General features: G+C 40.8%; 1 protein-coding gene across 5 annotated transcripts in view; it reads right to left on the bottom strand.

Moving 5' to 3' along the window:
• MAP7 (microtubule-associated protein 7) overlaps positions 1–16,673 on the bottom strand; it is a 110,512-nt gene that overhangs the window by 47,521 nt on the left and 46,318 nt on the right. For all 5 annotated transcript variants that reach the window (XM_010844235.1, XM_010844236.1, XM_010844234.1 and 2 more), the window contains exon 3: positions 13,178–13,255. In XM_010844235.1, the coding sequence (XP_010842537.1) occupies positions 13,178–13,255 (78 nt within the window). The remainder of the gene's footprint in view (positions 1–13,177; positions 13,256–16,673) is intronic.

Here is a 16,673-nt window from a genome sequence, read left to right as displayed (position 1 = left end):
TACTTTTTAAGAGAAAAACAATGAAATTCAGAACATTTAGCTTCCTCTAGATATTTAATATGAGAGATTCTGTATTCCTGCTACCATTAAGTCTTTTCAGAGCTATTCCCTTCAGGAGACAAAGCCACTGAAGGGGATGTGAACTGACTTGCCTTCCATGGGAAGAAAAGGAGGAGGACAAACGCAAGGGGAGCTTGTTCTCTGACATCACTCAGGGTGGTTCACAGAGATCTGGGTTTCCCCAGCAGCTCTGCTGTTAACACATGGTGAGACCTGGACAATTTCATTTGGATTTCCGTTTTCTCTGGCTTGAAGCATGAAGAAACTGGTCTTTAAGGTTCCTTCCTTCCAATGTTCAAATCTCATGGTTTTAAAGAAATTCTCAGGCTCAAGTTAGACATTTACTCTGAGCAAAAGCACACAGTATGAGGGAATGGCTACCCACTCCAGTATTCTTGCCTGGAGAATTCCATGGACAGAGGAACCTGGCAGACTACAGTTCACAGGGTTGCAAAGAGCACGACTGAGCACACACACACTCAATACATATTTACTGAATGATTAAATAAATAAAAAAAATACTCTGAGAACATATGTTAAAAGTAACATGCACAGTATTATTCACAAAAGCCAAGTCATCGAAGCAACGTAAGTGTCTGTATCAATAGATGAGTGGATAAAGAAGATGTGGTAAGCACAGGCCATGGGATATCACTCAGCCATAAAAAATCATGAAATCTTGCCATTGTGACAACACAGATGAACCCAGAGAATATTATGCTAAGTGAAATAAGTCCTACCTCAACCTGGCCCCTTCATTCTCCCTAGAGGCCTTTGGCCTTACTGCAGCTTTCAAACAAACCATACCTCCCCCATCTCTTTGCTCCCGAGGTTGTGGTTGTTGGGAAAGTTGCTATCCTTGTTTCAGTCCAAACAGTCATCCTTTAAGGCAGTAGTCTCATAAAAGCCAGATTGCTGGATTCTAACCCTCATTCATTTTTACTACTCCCAGGATGAGGCCTAGCAATCTGCATTTTAAACAAACCTCCTAGGTTATGTTGATCCCAGGTGATCCATGATGGCATATGGAGGACCGCTCTTAACTTCTCCAGAAGTTTCATCTCTTCCAGGCTCAACACAGGTCTTATGACTTCTACCACAAACTTAAGCATTTCTTATATTCTGATTTCTGTGTAGCAAGTGACTATTTCCCTTCCTTTTCCTCCCATTCACTATAGTGTTTTTCAGGGCTTCCCCAGTGGCTCAGCTGATAAAGAACCTGCCTGCCAATGCAGGAGATGAAAGAGACACAGGTCCGATCCCTGGGTCTGGAAGACCCCCTGGAAAAGGAAATGGCAACCCACTCCAGTATTCTTGCCTGGAAAATTCCATGGACAGAGTAACCTGGTGAGTTACAGTCCATGGGGTCACAAAGAGTCAGACATCACTGAGTGCACATACACAGATAGTGTTTTTCACAACTTGTGTATAAGCAAGGGCCTTAACAATTACTTCCTGATTTATTGCGAACAATTGTACTTCTTGACTCATTCACCCTTAACTGTGTGGTCTTAGGCAAATTACTTAACTTCCTTACTCCTCACTTGTGTCAGGGTAAATTGTGGCTAAATATGGGGCCTTCTCATAATGTTTACTGTGAGGATTAAAAGAAGCATTACACCTAACACAGTTAGAACAGTTCTCAGCACTTGGTAAGCATTCAATAAATATTAGCCATTATTGCCAAATTTGTCACCATAATTTCAATTCAGAAAATTCAAGGTAGTGCGCTATCAATCAAAACAGAGCTAGATATTATAACAATAACAGTTTTATCCCAAATAATCTTTTAAATGAAGAGCATTCCTTTATCAAACTCTTAACTTCCACTTCTATTTTCTACCAGGAAGTGGAGATCCTATTGCAGTGCCTTCTTGAATAATTGTCATCTTTACACAGTCATACAGAGAACAGGCAAATAATTGTGAAATAGCAAACAATGGTTTCATATTATTGCAGAGAATGGTGGTGAGCACCAGGATTTTTACCAAGTACAGATCCTGTGACCCTTTAAACAGAAGGATAATGCATAAAAGATTTCAATATTTTAGTAAGAACTGAAAGCTAACTTATCCTAAGAGGTTTAGTTACTTAAAATATTCCCTGTGGATGATATATAATATCAAAGTTTTGTATTTTCTCATTAAGAAATGAGGCTTCTGAGCATAAGAAAAAGAAATCAACACTTGCTATGGCCTGAACTGTGTCTCCTCTCCCAGCAATTTGTACACTGAATCTCTATTGCCCAAAGTGACTGTATCTGGAGCTAAGGCCTTCAGGAGATGGTCATGATTATATGAGGTCATAAGGGTAGGGACCTAATCCAACAGGTTTCAGTTCAGTTCAGTCACTCAGTTGTGTCCGACTCTTTGCAACCCCATGAATTGCAGCACCAAATTCCTCCCTATCCATCACCAACTCCTGGAGTTTACTCAAACTCATGTCCATCCAGTTGGTGATGCCATCCAACCATCTCATCCTCTGTCATCCCCTTCTCCTCCCACCTTCAATCTTTCCTAGCATCAGGGTCTTTTCAAATGATTACTCCCTTATAAAAAGAGACACCAGGGAGCTCCCTCTCCTCTCTTTTCATGCTCAGAAGACAGACCAGGTGAGAACAAAGCAGCCATCCATGAGCCAGGAAGAGAGCTCTCATCAGGAATGGAAGCCTACCAGAGCCTTGATCGTAAACTTTCCAGCGTCTGGAATTGTTAAGAAAAAACAATTTGTTGTTTAAGCCATGCACTCTATGGTAGTCTGCTATGGCAGTATGAACAGACTATATAACAACTCATTCAGTATTTAAATCATTAACGATCACTAATTTCACAGAGCTCTATGAATGAATAACATGTCCAAAAAGGACCTGTGATGAATATCATTAACCTTTGCTCTTGTGACGTTAGGATTTTCTCCTGGACTCTGAGATCATAATATAAAAATGAAATGAAAACCCATTGTGGCCCCTGGACATGAACAATCCAGTCCCATCCCTGAGCTGCTGCCACCAAGGTTATACTTCAGTGACCCTGTAACAGCTGGTCAGTGACACACAAAGGGGAAATCCACTGTCAACCTGGACTCTATTTAGAAACTTGACTCTTGTACTAAAGCAACAGTGACTCCTGAACTAAAAGGAGTTTGAAGTGAAAGGGTACTGGATAGAGCAGCAGCTCTGGCTTCACAGGAACCTGAGCTCCCCTCCTCCCACCACTCCCATTACAGAGGGACTCCTTGTTACCTCCAACCGTCCTCCCGCCAGAGTTGCCAGATGAGCCCACGGTAACATATAAAGTGTTCAGCGAGTGCCAGGTACACAGTAGGGACTCAATACATGTAACCTCTACACCTCCACACCACCAACCCTACCCCTACCATCGCAGGGGGAAAAAAGAAAGTTTAAAAGGAATAAAACTAAGCCTATTAGTTAAGATTGAGACTTTTAGACCAGGCCAAAATCTGAAACGCCCAAGTTATGTTGAAGCCGGACATGCTGCAGTCCATGGGGTCACAAAGAGCAGGACACAACTGAGCAACTGAACAACAACATGTTGTTTAAAAGAAACAAACCTAAAACAAAGTGTTAAAAAAAATCATAAAATAATGAATGAACAAAAGCTATCAGGCAAATGAAAACAAAATTGTAATAAATGTGGAATAATAATTCCATTTTGTCTGGCAGTAAAGATAAAATGAAATAATAATAAAAAAAAAACCCAAAGGAGTTAAATAGCTCTCCCAGGATCACAGTGTCTAAAAGAGGAAGAGTTGAAATTATAATTCAGCTCTGATTGTAAAGCCTGTACTTTCAGTTACCCTACAATACTTCCTCCAAATTCACAACTGCCCGTTTAAAATTTCCTCTTGAATTTCCTGGTCAGATCCATCACATAACCTTATTCATTATCTCTACCTCAAACCAGAACCTGATCCGCCTTCTCCACTCTGAAAGCAGATACATGACCTCCCAATAGTTTACGAAGATCTCTTGGAGTCACCCTCAATTTCTCCTTCATGGATGTTCCAACCCAACTCAACACTTCCACAACTGACCTTCTCATTTTACATCAGAATTTAGTGTCTTCTCTCTCATCCTTCCGACTCAATTGGATTTAAGCCTTCATTTTTTTCTTACTCCTGGGGTTTAGTCTATTTCCTCTTCACAACCATCCTGCATACTGTTCTCAGACATCTCCCTCCCCCTGCCACTGGCCCCACTCCCAAACAAAACCTAATGTCATAGTCCTGCTTGAGGATCTGTTAGTGCCCCCTGTCCCCCAGTTCAGCTCCTTTGACTGACCATATGATCCTCTACATTTTTATGTGCTACCCCTGCCCCAAATACCTCTTCCCACCAGTCAAACTTCAGTCATCATTCAAGTTCTAGGTCAAACGGCTCTTCCTCTGAAAAGCCTTCCCTGGCACCAAGGTCACTCCCATAGTTCCTCTGCACTCCTACCTGTACGCCAGATGGTAATTACTCTGCTCTTACATGTTTCTGAGTCTTTCCCCACATAAAACAATGACTAGTTTAGCAAATGATTAAAGTAAGTCTGATGAGGAATGAGCTAAGGAATTAAAGGGTTATATGACCTCCAAGCAAAATGATTTATATTGAGCCTTAGTGTTAATTCAAAGCCTTTTCAACCAGTCATTTAAACTGTTTTCCACTGTCCTCTCATTTGAATATTACGCTGGAGAACTGCCTGGTAACAAAGGTGACCTTGTAGGATACCCACTACGCTGCATCTCCTGCCTGAGGGGACTTCCTACTGTCTTCATCCCTGGACACAGTGGTGGACTAATGAGATTGAGCTGCTAGAGCAGAGCTGAGGTGCTTATACCTGTGAAAGACATTTTCTTTTGAGACGGGAGAGCAGCACTGTGCCAGGACTTCTTATCTTCAGAGCTAGGCTCAATGGAGTGTTTAGCTAGGCTTAAGTCAATAGAGTTTTGCTAAAGCACACAAAGCAATGATTGTCCTCGGACTTTCACTGCCTCGACCCTAATCTACTTTTACTCCTCCAAAAATGTTGCCATCCTCTTCCCTCACTGTCTTACTGAGCCCAGCCTACTCGACCAGGAAGCACAAATGCCCCTCTATCTCTGCGTCCCCGAAGCTCAGAAGCATTGGTTTCTCCAGTCCCAGGCATGTCAGCCAGTCTCTGGAGTCACCTGACCTGCCATCCTCACCTTTATCATCACAGTCGTCATGGTGAGCTGTGCTCAGCTCTTTATGCTGACACCAGTGATTTATAGGCTTTACCTTCACAGCCACCTGGCAAGGGAGACACTGCTATTAAACTTACAGAGAAGGGAAGTAACCTGCTTGAGGTCTCACAGTAAGTCAGCGGGGGGACTGGAATCCAAACTCTGGACTGTCTGACTCTACAAACAAACAAGGAACCATTATGCTAAAAGGCAGGATTGGGAATACTTCCCATGACTAAGGCTCCTCCTCTAGACCGGGAGAAAGTGGGCACCCAACGTGAAGATCCTGATTTTCTCACATCACTCTTGGCCTTCATCATCCGTTTACAAGACCCCTTACTTTTCAGGCTTTAAGACTGTGAGCTTTACAGGCAAAGTAAACTTGGGAGAAATAAATAATGGCTGCTTAGTCACAGTGATTCACCTGATGTTAAAGCTTCAGCCTGTGAGTTACTTAATCCATTCCACAACAAGCGTTTATTCTTCCCAGTCCTGTGCCTGACTCCTGATGTAGTGCTGCAGTATGCGCTCATGTCCGCATCCCTCCCACTCACATGTACTCTGACCCTTGACTGTTCACAACCTGCCTGGCAGCCTTGAGAGATTTTGTACTCTCTATTCATCAAGAGACAACTTTAGGAAACCAAAAGCCACAGATGACCACAGATCTGTCAAAGTCTTATCCAGCATATATTTGGACTAGAAAGACTGCTTGCCTGAAGCCCAAAGTCTGGGTTTTTGGGTGTGTGTGTGTGTGTGTGTGTGTGTGTGTGTGTATGTACTGAGGACAGTTTTGTCAAAACCAGTGACTTCCTTATATGTCTAGCAATGATAATGTGAAGTATGAAACCAGGGACAATTTCACTTGTGATTCTAATCAGAGTACAGCATCACTGGTTGTTTACTAATTAATTCTACTCTATCAACATTTTTGAGACGAACATTCTAAGCCAGATTGAAATGATCATGTATGTCTTGACCACACTCTTAGTAACACTGCTGCCCCTGAGTTGACAACACGCTGAAACTGGGAGTAGGAAGAGAGGCAAAGCAGAAAAGTTATGACTGGAGGGGCAAGAAAGTCTGGTGAATTTATCTGAGAAACAAGGCAAATATAATCTAATTGAACGTCAAAATCTTTTTTGTATTATCTTATGGTTGTTTCTAATATATTACATTCTGACAGATATCTTGCACAGCTTTGAACTTAGCCACAAAACCCAATATGAATGAACTGAATGAGAGAGTTGAGAAATTTAATTTTTTTCTTCATGAGCTATAGGAGTCAATCATACAATTCACTGATAATCTTTCATGATTTTACAGACTCTCAAAAGCCTCTGATCCAACAGATCAGATGAGATCAGATCAGATCAGTCGCTCAGTCGTGTCTGACTCTTTGAGACCCCATGAATCGCAGCACGCCGGCCTCCCTGTCCATCACCAACTCCCGGAGTTCACTGAGACTCACGTCCATCGAGTCAGTGATGCCATCCAGCCATCTCATCCTCTGTCGTCCCCTTCTCCTCCTGCCCCCAATCCCTCCCAGCATCAGAGTCTTACCTCAAACTTAATCTGTATCACCTTCAAAAAGGGAAATCTTATATCTTCCTAAACACAGAAGACTACTTGCCTGCTCAATATTCCTCATATATTCCTTAGAATTTGTCAGCACACTGTAGGATTATTAGTTTCATAACATATATGAAGACCAAGTAGTTTCAAGGTACAACCATTATATAGATTATCTTTGTGTCCTTGTTCAAATAACTGAGAAACTGCTTAAGAATGAGATTTTCAGACTTGTTTGACTGGATTTATAAGGACAGATATTACCTGATAATTTGGTAATATCTAACTAATTTGCAGTATACCTGCGGCACATACATTGAAATGCACAGACTATTCGCTTACCATTCAACCAACAGCTGTTAGACATCAACTATGTGCCAGGCACTTTTCTAGATACTAGGCTACAGAAGTTAAAAAAATGACATAAGTCCTTTCTTATAATAAGCTTATATTCCAGTGAAGGCAGACAAGACAATAAACAAGTAGAATATCAATATATACATGTTTAGATGTTGCAAATGACATGGAGAAAAATAGAGGTTGCTAGTTTGGGGAGCTGCAAATCTGAGGAAGATGGCCAGGGAAGGCATCACTAAAGAGATGGCATTTAAACAATACCTGAAGGAGGAGAGAAAATTATTTACATGCATCTCTCAGGCCAAATATTCCAGGTGGAGGGCATAGCAATGTAAGTTCTAGGAGGTTAGAAAATTGATCTTTCACTTCAATAGCCCCAGGATTTCCAGCTCAATAGTGACCCCATATCAAATACTAGGTGAATGAATACGTGAATTAAAATAGCATGAAATAGCTTCTTAAAAAGGAGGTGGTGGTAGTGGTGGTGGTATTACTTTACTAAAGTCAAAAATTTATATTACATAAATTTCACATGCTTTGATTCTTGCAGATGTTTTAGAAGACAGGTTAGTAACCAGGATCTATTCCAAGTTCTTACAGACTCTTAATGACTCCAAGGTTAACAAACGGTCAATGCCACAAAGTATTTTCAGAAAGATGTCAGAATCTGCTCCAACACTTACCTTTACCCTCTGGTTCTATGTCAAGTGGACAGTGAGCACAGCATGCACATACCCTGCTTGTATGTGGAAGCAGAAAGGCTCGTCCTCTACACGAGAGCTGCGTATGTGCCCAGCTCTGAAACCTGAAAAAACCCACCACCTGAATACAAAGCACAGGGACTGCTTTCTGTGTAACAGTATTGCCATTTGCTGCAGAATGTAAACATGGATCTTGGTGACCCTGTACATAAACAGCTGATACGGCAGAAAGAAAAAAGGGTCCAGTTCCTTCCTTAAGCTAAATTATCCCATTGCATTTTTAAAAAAATAAAAGACAATGCATAAAATAACTTACATCAGCAACTATGGCAGGCTTACACAACAGAAAGTACAACCATTGTGTTAATTTGCTCCTAAACGGGATAATACAGAGTGAAGTGCTTAGAACATTGCTTTACCCATAGTCAGTGCTCAATTAACATGATTATTATTAATAATATTATTAGTATTTAATTAAAGGCTTGAGGATAGTCATAAAATTATGCACCTGTTTTATATTTAGCCCTATGTACTGGGATAAAAAGAATTAGAAGACTATGACCATATTCTTTAAAAGCTTGAAATATATACAATTAGAACGTTCTATAAAGTCCCACTAGACAAGTTCAATAACATACAAAACAGCTAAAACATGATAGTTATGCAAGGTACAATATATAGTAAGAAAATGAGAGTTTCCAAGAGGGAAACGATCATAAAAACTAGGAAGGCTTCAAAAAGAAGGACTGGTACTGAATGTGACAGATGGACCAAGTAGGTCAGTGAGACACTTTTGGGTAACTAAAGTCCAAATTTATTAAAGTCTGCAGTAGGATGATAGCAGAAGCAGCAAATTTAAAGGCAAGGATCTGAGCCCTCTGTTGAAGACAGAGGAGCACTGGACCTGTGACTATGTGGGTTTAGGGACAGGCTGTGAGGCAACCTCCACCTACAAACCTGAAGCCACCGCTAGAAGACTAGGCTGAGTCCAGACTGACCAGTAGGCCCTACAAGTGGCTCAACAGGCCAGCGTGGAGACTAGGCAGTGCACAGCACTGGACCACCGGGAAGAGAACTTTTTATCCTGCAAAAGATTCAGTAGTTAAGGCCGGGAGTCAGAAAGATGCCAGTGCCTCCAGGAGCAGCAGAAAGTATTAAAAAAAAAAAAAAAAAAAAGACCTGAAAAATAATGCTGTGGGGGTGGGGAAGGGTGGAAGGCATATTGGTGCAACTGACTGGTACACAGCAATGACTCAGAGGAGTGAAAGTCGATGGACAACTTACTGTATAGAAGTTGATTGAGTATTAGACGATAGGAAAGCATCTACTACCTTAAAGAGTGAGTTGGGAATGTGGAACCCATAATATCAACACAGGAGAGTAGAAATCATGAGAACAAATACAATTCTCCCCACCTAGCCCAGGAAAAAAACAAAATTAAAGCTTAGAAGAGAGATGGTAAAAAATATGCAGAAGTCAAGAGAGAAGTTTGAAGGAATGACCTGAATTAGAGTCAAATGAAATAGACTAGTTGAGGACATTTCTTCATGAGAAAACCTTTTAAGGCAGAAAAATAAAGCTTTCAGAGTATATATGCCCAACCAAATGAACAGAACAGTCCCTCACTTCAAGAATTATGCCTGATTTTATGTGATAAATTGAAGGATAATGTAGAAACAGCAGGCCACATGACATAATCCTATCACAATGCATTAAAGCATGACTCAGAGATTTAACCCACAGAAAGTTATTAACAGACCCTCTGTTTGCAAAACAATACAGACATGACATGTCACCCAAAGCAAAGATCTTTATTCTCCTTCTTTCTACTTTGCTTTTTAAAATGTGGTCTTAAAAAAAAAACTTCAATGACTTCAATATTAATTTCAGCCTACATTCAACAGTAAATAATGAATCTCACCAGCCAATTGCTTTCAACTTTGCTTTGTTGGAATTTCTGAGATGTATTCTTTTTTTTCCTTTATACTTGGAAAGCTTTAAACTTTGAAAGCTTGGTAACAGTTGATATTATCAACTGCTTTTGTGTTTTCAAAAAGCACACTCCAAAGATCTTTGAGATAATAGCCACTCCTCCACCCTACCTGCCATTTTTTAAAAAACACTATTCCGCTGCCATCATAGTTTCTGCTAACAGTTTATGGGTAGTTTATCAGATGCCCTTTGATCTTCTCTTAGTACTAAAATCTTTTAGAAATAGCCCTTTTGTATTCTAAGGCACAGCTTAAATCAGATGCTAGGTTTTAGATGACTCTTCACAAACGTAAGGCCACGTTTCCATGTTTGTGTATTTCTGAAGATTAATTTCTACTCAGAGAACTTAAGTGGAAAAGAAGAGGCCAAAACACATTGGTTTAAAATTTTAAAAGGAAATACAATTAATGCAGGAAAAATAAGAACATAAAAATAAAAGTGCAGAGCAAAATAAAATATAAATACAATAAATAAAATGCTACTTCATTAAAACTATGGCTGTCAACAACAAGAGAAGAGATCAAAAGTAAGGAAACTGTAGTATTAAATATAGCAGGGGTAAGAAGGAAGAAAAACAAAGCCTAGAATACGCTGGGTGTGCTAGTCGCTCAGTTGTGCTCGACTCTTAGCAACCCCATGGTCTGGAGCCTACCAGGCTCCTCCATCCATGGGATTTTCCAGGCAAGAATATTTCTCCAGGGGATCTTCCTGACCCAGGGATAGAACCCAGGTTTCCCGCATTGCAGGCAGATGCTTTATTTTCTGAGCTACTAGCTCACCAAATAAGTTGTGACCACAGGATAATATAATAATTTGAACTTTACTTTGACCCATATATTAATCTGATGATGAACAGATGTTGGATCTGTTACCAAATCCCCTTTTGCCACCTGTCCTCGCACCACTGCTCTGCAGTCCCCATCTCTTCTAGTTCCCTGGATGACTCTGTTCATCCTCTAGCTGGAAGCTCAGGTGGTCCCTGACATCCCCAGACTGGGCTAGGTTCTTCTGTGGGTTCTCAATGCCCCATGTGTGCACTCCTTCAATACCATCCTCTATTAGAATTGCTGTGTGTTTATCTACCCTCTCCCACCTCCCACTAGACTGCAGCTAACCCTGGAGGGCTGGGTCTCAACCTTTATTCATCTTTTTCGCATATAGCAAATATGCTATATGCCTGGCAAATAGCAGTCTTAAAATATATAAATTAATGATGCACGTTCTACACCACTGATGTATGGTCTGAAATATGCTTTAAAATATGGGGTTATATATTAAGAAGAAACCCAGCCACTTAACAGATTAAGCAAGGCAACTTACAGAGGGAATCTGCAGGTTCAGAGCTATACAACTTTATAGCATAAGAAGGGAAATCATTATTGTGTGACCAGCATAATCATGCTTTCCATGATAAAACTAGTAACACCTGGATTTGAAAGACAAAGAAACCCGAATGGAAAGACATGAGTTAAGGTGTAAAAGCTAATTCTTGATGGGATTTAAATCATAAAGGAATAGTCTCCTCACCCTATGGAGCTCCTTTAACTCAGGCAGCTATGAATCCACACTGGGATGGTAAGGAGATATTTAATAGGGTGAAGCCTAACCCGACAGGGATGGGGTGGATGGGGGAGAGTGCTTTTCCCTGTTTGGATGGATTCAAAACCAGAGTGTAAATACCAACCACCCTGGAGCAGCTTCCCTGGTGGCTCAGAGGATAAAGCATCTGCCCGCAGTGCAGGAGACCTGGGTTTGATCCCTGGGTTGGGAAGATCCCCTGGAGAAGGAAAAGGCAACCCACTCTAGTACTCTTGCCTGGAAAATCCCATGGACAGAGAAGCCTGGTAGGCTACAACCCATAGGGTTGCAAAAAGTCGGACACGACTGAGCGACTTCACTTCCACTTTCTGGAGCAGCAGCCTGTTGCTTTATGCTCATCTGGAATCTCTTCTTGCTTCTGTAGCTCTGCCTTTCTTTCCCTCTCAGTTCTGATCCACTTGTCAAACTGACCTTGCCTGGGGAGCAGTAGGCACAGTTCATAAAAGGAAGAAATCCAGACTGCACAGCACTCCAAGCAGAGAGGAGTGGAACACGCCACAGGTAGCCCTGTTCTCCAGGAACCAGTGGCTGGAAGGAGACCTCCCAGAGGTGGGGAACTTCAAGCGTAGGCACAAACTTTAAACACAGAGAAATGCAGCTTGTTAACTTCCAGCAAGTCATTGAAATTTGTGTTGGAAAAACCTTGGCATCAGAAGAAATAACCTCACATGACCATGATGGCAAGGGAGAGAAAGAGGCCTGGGTTCAAAGAATGTAAACAATGTCAACAGACTTTGGAAAACCAGCTTCCAATGAACCTCACAAATCTGGGTTCTTGAATACAAATAATCAGAGATGGGATATGGGGCTAGGTTCTCCAATTGAAACACTAACTCTTATAAAATGCAGTAGAACTTTAGAAAAGTTATAAGTCATCCACTGGAAAGATTGTGACAACCTAAGTCAGTTCTGGTTTTAAAATATCAGACACCCTGGAAACACTGAGACACATGACTAGACATTTCATCTTTCCAAGGCACATAAAGAGAATATCCTGTCTTGGCAAACTTTGCATAAATGGACATTCAGGCAAAGGAGGAGCTGGCACCAATATCCTTGCTCAATGCTCTAGAAGATGATCGCTGAGTGCTTGGATCTTGGCTTCCTGATCATCTAGTCCCGTGACCCAGCTTTCTAGCTGATCGTGTGGCAAATACTGCAGTTCTTAAACTTTTGCAAGGGCCTTGGGTAACAAAAGAAAAGTCAGACATTGCAGCTCAGGTCTTGTGTTTTTCCTGGCAGCATACTGGTAGCATCTGTCTATAAATTCAGCAGCAGTGTTCTTTTTAACGTGGAAAGCAGTGAGTGCCCTAGCACTAACAGTCTCATAACTGGCACATAAAAAGAACCCTATGCTTACTCTCCTGGTATTTTTTAAGTTGTAAAATGTAAGCTGAGCCATCATGCCTCTCATACATACATTCCTCCAGTGTCAGATGAAACTGTCTTACACCAAGAAATGAAAATCTCCCTAATCTTGGGCTGGACTTCATTGTGGGTAAAAATTTGGTTCTATGTTTATATCACATTCTAAATTCTGTCTCCCAATCCATCAGCAAAACTCATAAAGGCATGCAAGAGAGCATGGCTATTATAGAAATGTCTGTTTGCTTAATGTTAAGTATCCATTATCCTAGGGGGGAAAAAGTAACATTTCAACAACAGTGTCTTTGAAAGGGACATACCTAGCTGCTTCTCCCGCTCCTCACGCCGCTCCCTCGCGAGCCTCTGCCGGTCATCAACACGAAGCACAGGTGGCGGGTCTGAAAAGGAGATGGGAGACATAAGAGGAGCAGATTTTTAAAAATGATATACACTGATAAATATCTGTCTGGTACATCTGATGAATGAACTGTTACTACATCTTACCTATAGTAACATTACAACAATTATGACCATACTTGTAGTGATGTACTTTATTATAATTTTCCTGAGAATTTCCCAGTATTTTCTGCAATTTAAAAATATTATATATGAGGTTAGATTCTATGAGTTCTCATCACAAGGGAAAAAATCATTTTTATTTTTTTTCTTTTTATATCTATATAAGATGCTGGATGTTAACTAAATATATTGGAATAAATATGTCATAATACAAGTCAAGTCATTATGCTGTACACCTTAAACTTACAGTTTAATTGATGCTGTATGTTAATTACATCTCAATAAGACTCAAAATATAAGTAAAAGAAAAAGACACACAGACAAAACAAATTATGTAAAAACATAACTGTGCCTTTGGCTTATTTTCATCAAACACTATTCATGAGGTTTTATGTTCCTAAACTACTGAACTCTTATTATTTTTATGTTTTAAAAAGTCTCCTGGGGCTTCCCTGGTGGCTTAGTGGTAAAGAATCCGTCTGCCAACGCAGGAGACACAGGTTTGACCCCTGGTTTGAGAGATCCCACATGCTATGGAGTAACCAAGCCATGCGCCACAACTACTGAGCCTGTGCTCTAGAATTCGTGAGCCACAATTACCGAGCCCACATGCCCCAGCTACTGAAGGCTGTGTGCCCTGAAGTCTGTGCTCTGCAACTAGAGAGGAGTCCCCGCTCACCACAACTAGAGAAAAGTCAGAGCACAGCCAAATAAAAAATAAAAAAATTAAATTAAAAAAAGTCTGCTCTTTAACAACAAATAGAATCCTAAGTGAATTTATTCCACTAAATAGATGGTCAGTCACCAGTTGGACATGAAGAGCCCAGCTTTGAAATCAGACAGGCATGAAATCACTTCTGGTTCTGTTTCTCTCACTTGCTATGAGACTTGGCCGAGTTACTCACCCAGCTCTCTAAGTCTTAAGCTGTGACATCGGTTTCATGGGTTTTTACTGGTTGTCTATGAGGATAAAATAGACCCTATCTAACATTACCATATGGATTAAATAAAATGATGCTTACAACAGCATTAGCACAATGTCTGCTTCTGCTGCTAAGTCGCTTCAGTCGTGTTCGACTCTGTGCAACCCCAGAGGCGGCAGCCCACCAGGCTCCCTGGTCCCTGGGATTCTCCAGGCAAGAACATTGGAGTGGGTTGCCATTTCCTTCTCCAATGCATGAAAGTGAAAAGTGAAAGTGAAGTCGCTCAGTCGTGTCTGACTCCTAGCGACCCCATGGACTGCAGCCTACCAGGCTCCTCAGTCGGTGGGATTTGCCAGGCAAGAGTACTGGAGTGGGGTGCCATTGCCTTCTCCAGCACAGTGCCTAGCACTTGATAAATCTCAGTAACTATCTGCACTCATTGAATACACTAAATATCTACTGTGATCAGGCAGTGTTTTATGTGCTGAAAGGAGAGCTATTAACAAAAAAGTCAGAAATTTCTGCTCAAATAAAGCTTGCTTAGGGAAAACATATGTAAAATATAGAGAATGGAAAAACGGGCAATATATATAATGTTCTGGAGAAGGAAATGGCAACCCATTCCAGTATTCTTGCTTGAAGAATTCCATAGACAGAGGAGCCTGGCGGGCTACAGTTCATGGGGTTGCACAGAGTTGGACTTGACAAAGACGACTTAGCATGCAAGCACATAGAATGTTGTTGTTTTAATAGCTAAGTTGTGTCAGACTCTTTTGCGACCCCATGGACTGGAGCCTGCCAGGCTTCTCTGTCCATGGGATTTCCCAGGCAAGAACACTGGAGTGGGTTGCCATTTCCTCTTCCAGGGGATCTTCCCAATCCAGGGATTGAGCCCAAATCTCCTGCACTGGCAGGAGGTTCTTTACCACTGACCCACCTGGGAATGTTAAGACTGAGATAAATGTTAAGGAGATAACAAAGCAACAAAACGGACTGTGAAATGGCAGGGATGGAAGGTTGGGCATTTTGGATAGGTGCCAAGGGAATTCTAACTTGATGGTAGCTTTTGTGTGTAAAAACTTGATGGAAATAAGGGAGCTGTCTGTGCAGACATTCCAAGAGGTGAAAAGCAAGTGCAAAGGCCCTGAGGTCGCAAGTACCTAAGATGTTCAAGAAACGACATGAAGATCTGAGCCACTGGAGCAGAGTGAGATCATTTAAGCGATGGAGCCAGAGGCTGGGGTCCTGGTGAGGACTTTGGGTTATGCTGTGAGTGAGATGCCACTAATGGCTTTCCAGCAGAGGTCTATAAAAATACACTCACTCTGCTGTTTCTAAATAAAAACAAAAGCATAGTAATGATAACAATGGTGATGATAATAATTACACTTAAAATCAGCATTATTTTCCTTGCTATTAAATTAACAATTTAAAATCTCACATTAAAAAGAAAAACCTACTGGAATAATACTTTAGAGACAACATAGTAGTACTTCAACAGATTTAAAGGCCTTGCATCCCAAATGCCTCCTAAATGTTAAAGAATTTGAACATTTAAGAGAAATAAAACTGTATGAAAGTGCATTAGAAGCTGCATAAACCTGGCAGTGGGGTCATGGGCAGGACCAGGAGATGATATTTTGTTTATTTCCTTTGCTTTAAGGTATTTTTTTTTAATTGATAATATGAACCCCTAACTAGCTCATATTAGTTATGATATTTCCCCCATTTGCTAATCATTTATGAGGTTTCAAATATTTTTTATGTAGAAAAATATAGCCTTTGGTCCCAAAAGGTTTGCTTCTGACGCTAGAAAAGAGGCATGCAGACCGCCTTAGGCACTTTGTTAACGGTCACAGACAGGGGAGCTTTGCTGTCGTTTGTTTTTGGAAATGACAGCCCTATCGAAATGATATTTTGAAGAAAAAAATGATCTAAGAATCCAAGCCAAAATGAAGTTAGAAGCAAGACTTGTAGCAATTACTTATTGCTTAAAAAAAGTCCTTTAATAGTGAGGTTTTACTCCCTTATGAAAACTTTGCACTTATTATGAAACTTGAAAACCATAATAACTAAAATAATATAAATAACTTTTATTTATAAAAGTTACATGGGCACATTATAGAAAGTATATAAATAGAGACAATGAAGTAAAATTCTGCTCATAGAATACCGAGTATATGACATTTCTACAAATTTCACACAAATTTTGACAAAAATTTTCAGAAGGAGTTTTTAATAACAACATAGTCATCCTCACCTACCCTCTTCCACCCCAGTTCAGTTCAGTTGCTCAGTCGTGTCTGACTCTTTGTGACCCCATGAATTGCAGCACGCCAGGCCTCCCTGTCCATCACCAACTCCCGGACTTCAC

The sequence above is a fragment of the Bison bison genome, unplaced genomic scaffold (assembly GCF_000754665.1).
Source record: "Bison bison bison isolate TAMUID 2011002044 unplaced genomic scaffold, Bison_UMD1.0 scf7180017864198, whole genome shotgun sequence".
Taxonomy (NCBI): domain Eukaryota; kingdom Metazoa; phylum Chordata; class Mammalia; order Artiodactyla; family Bovidae; genus Bison; species Bison bison.
The sequence above is the reverse complement of the archived record's forward strand: the minus strand, read 5'-3'. Positions and strand labels throughout refer to the sequence as shown.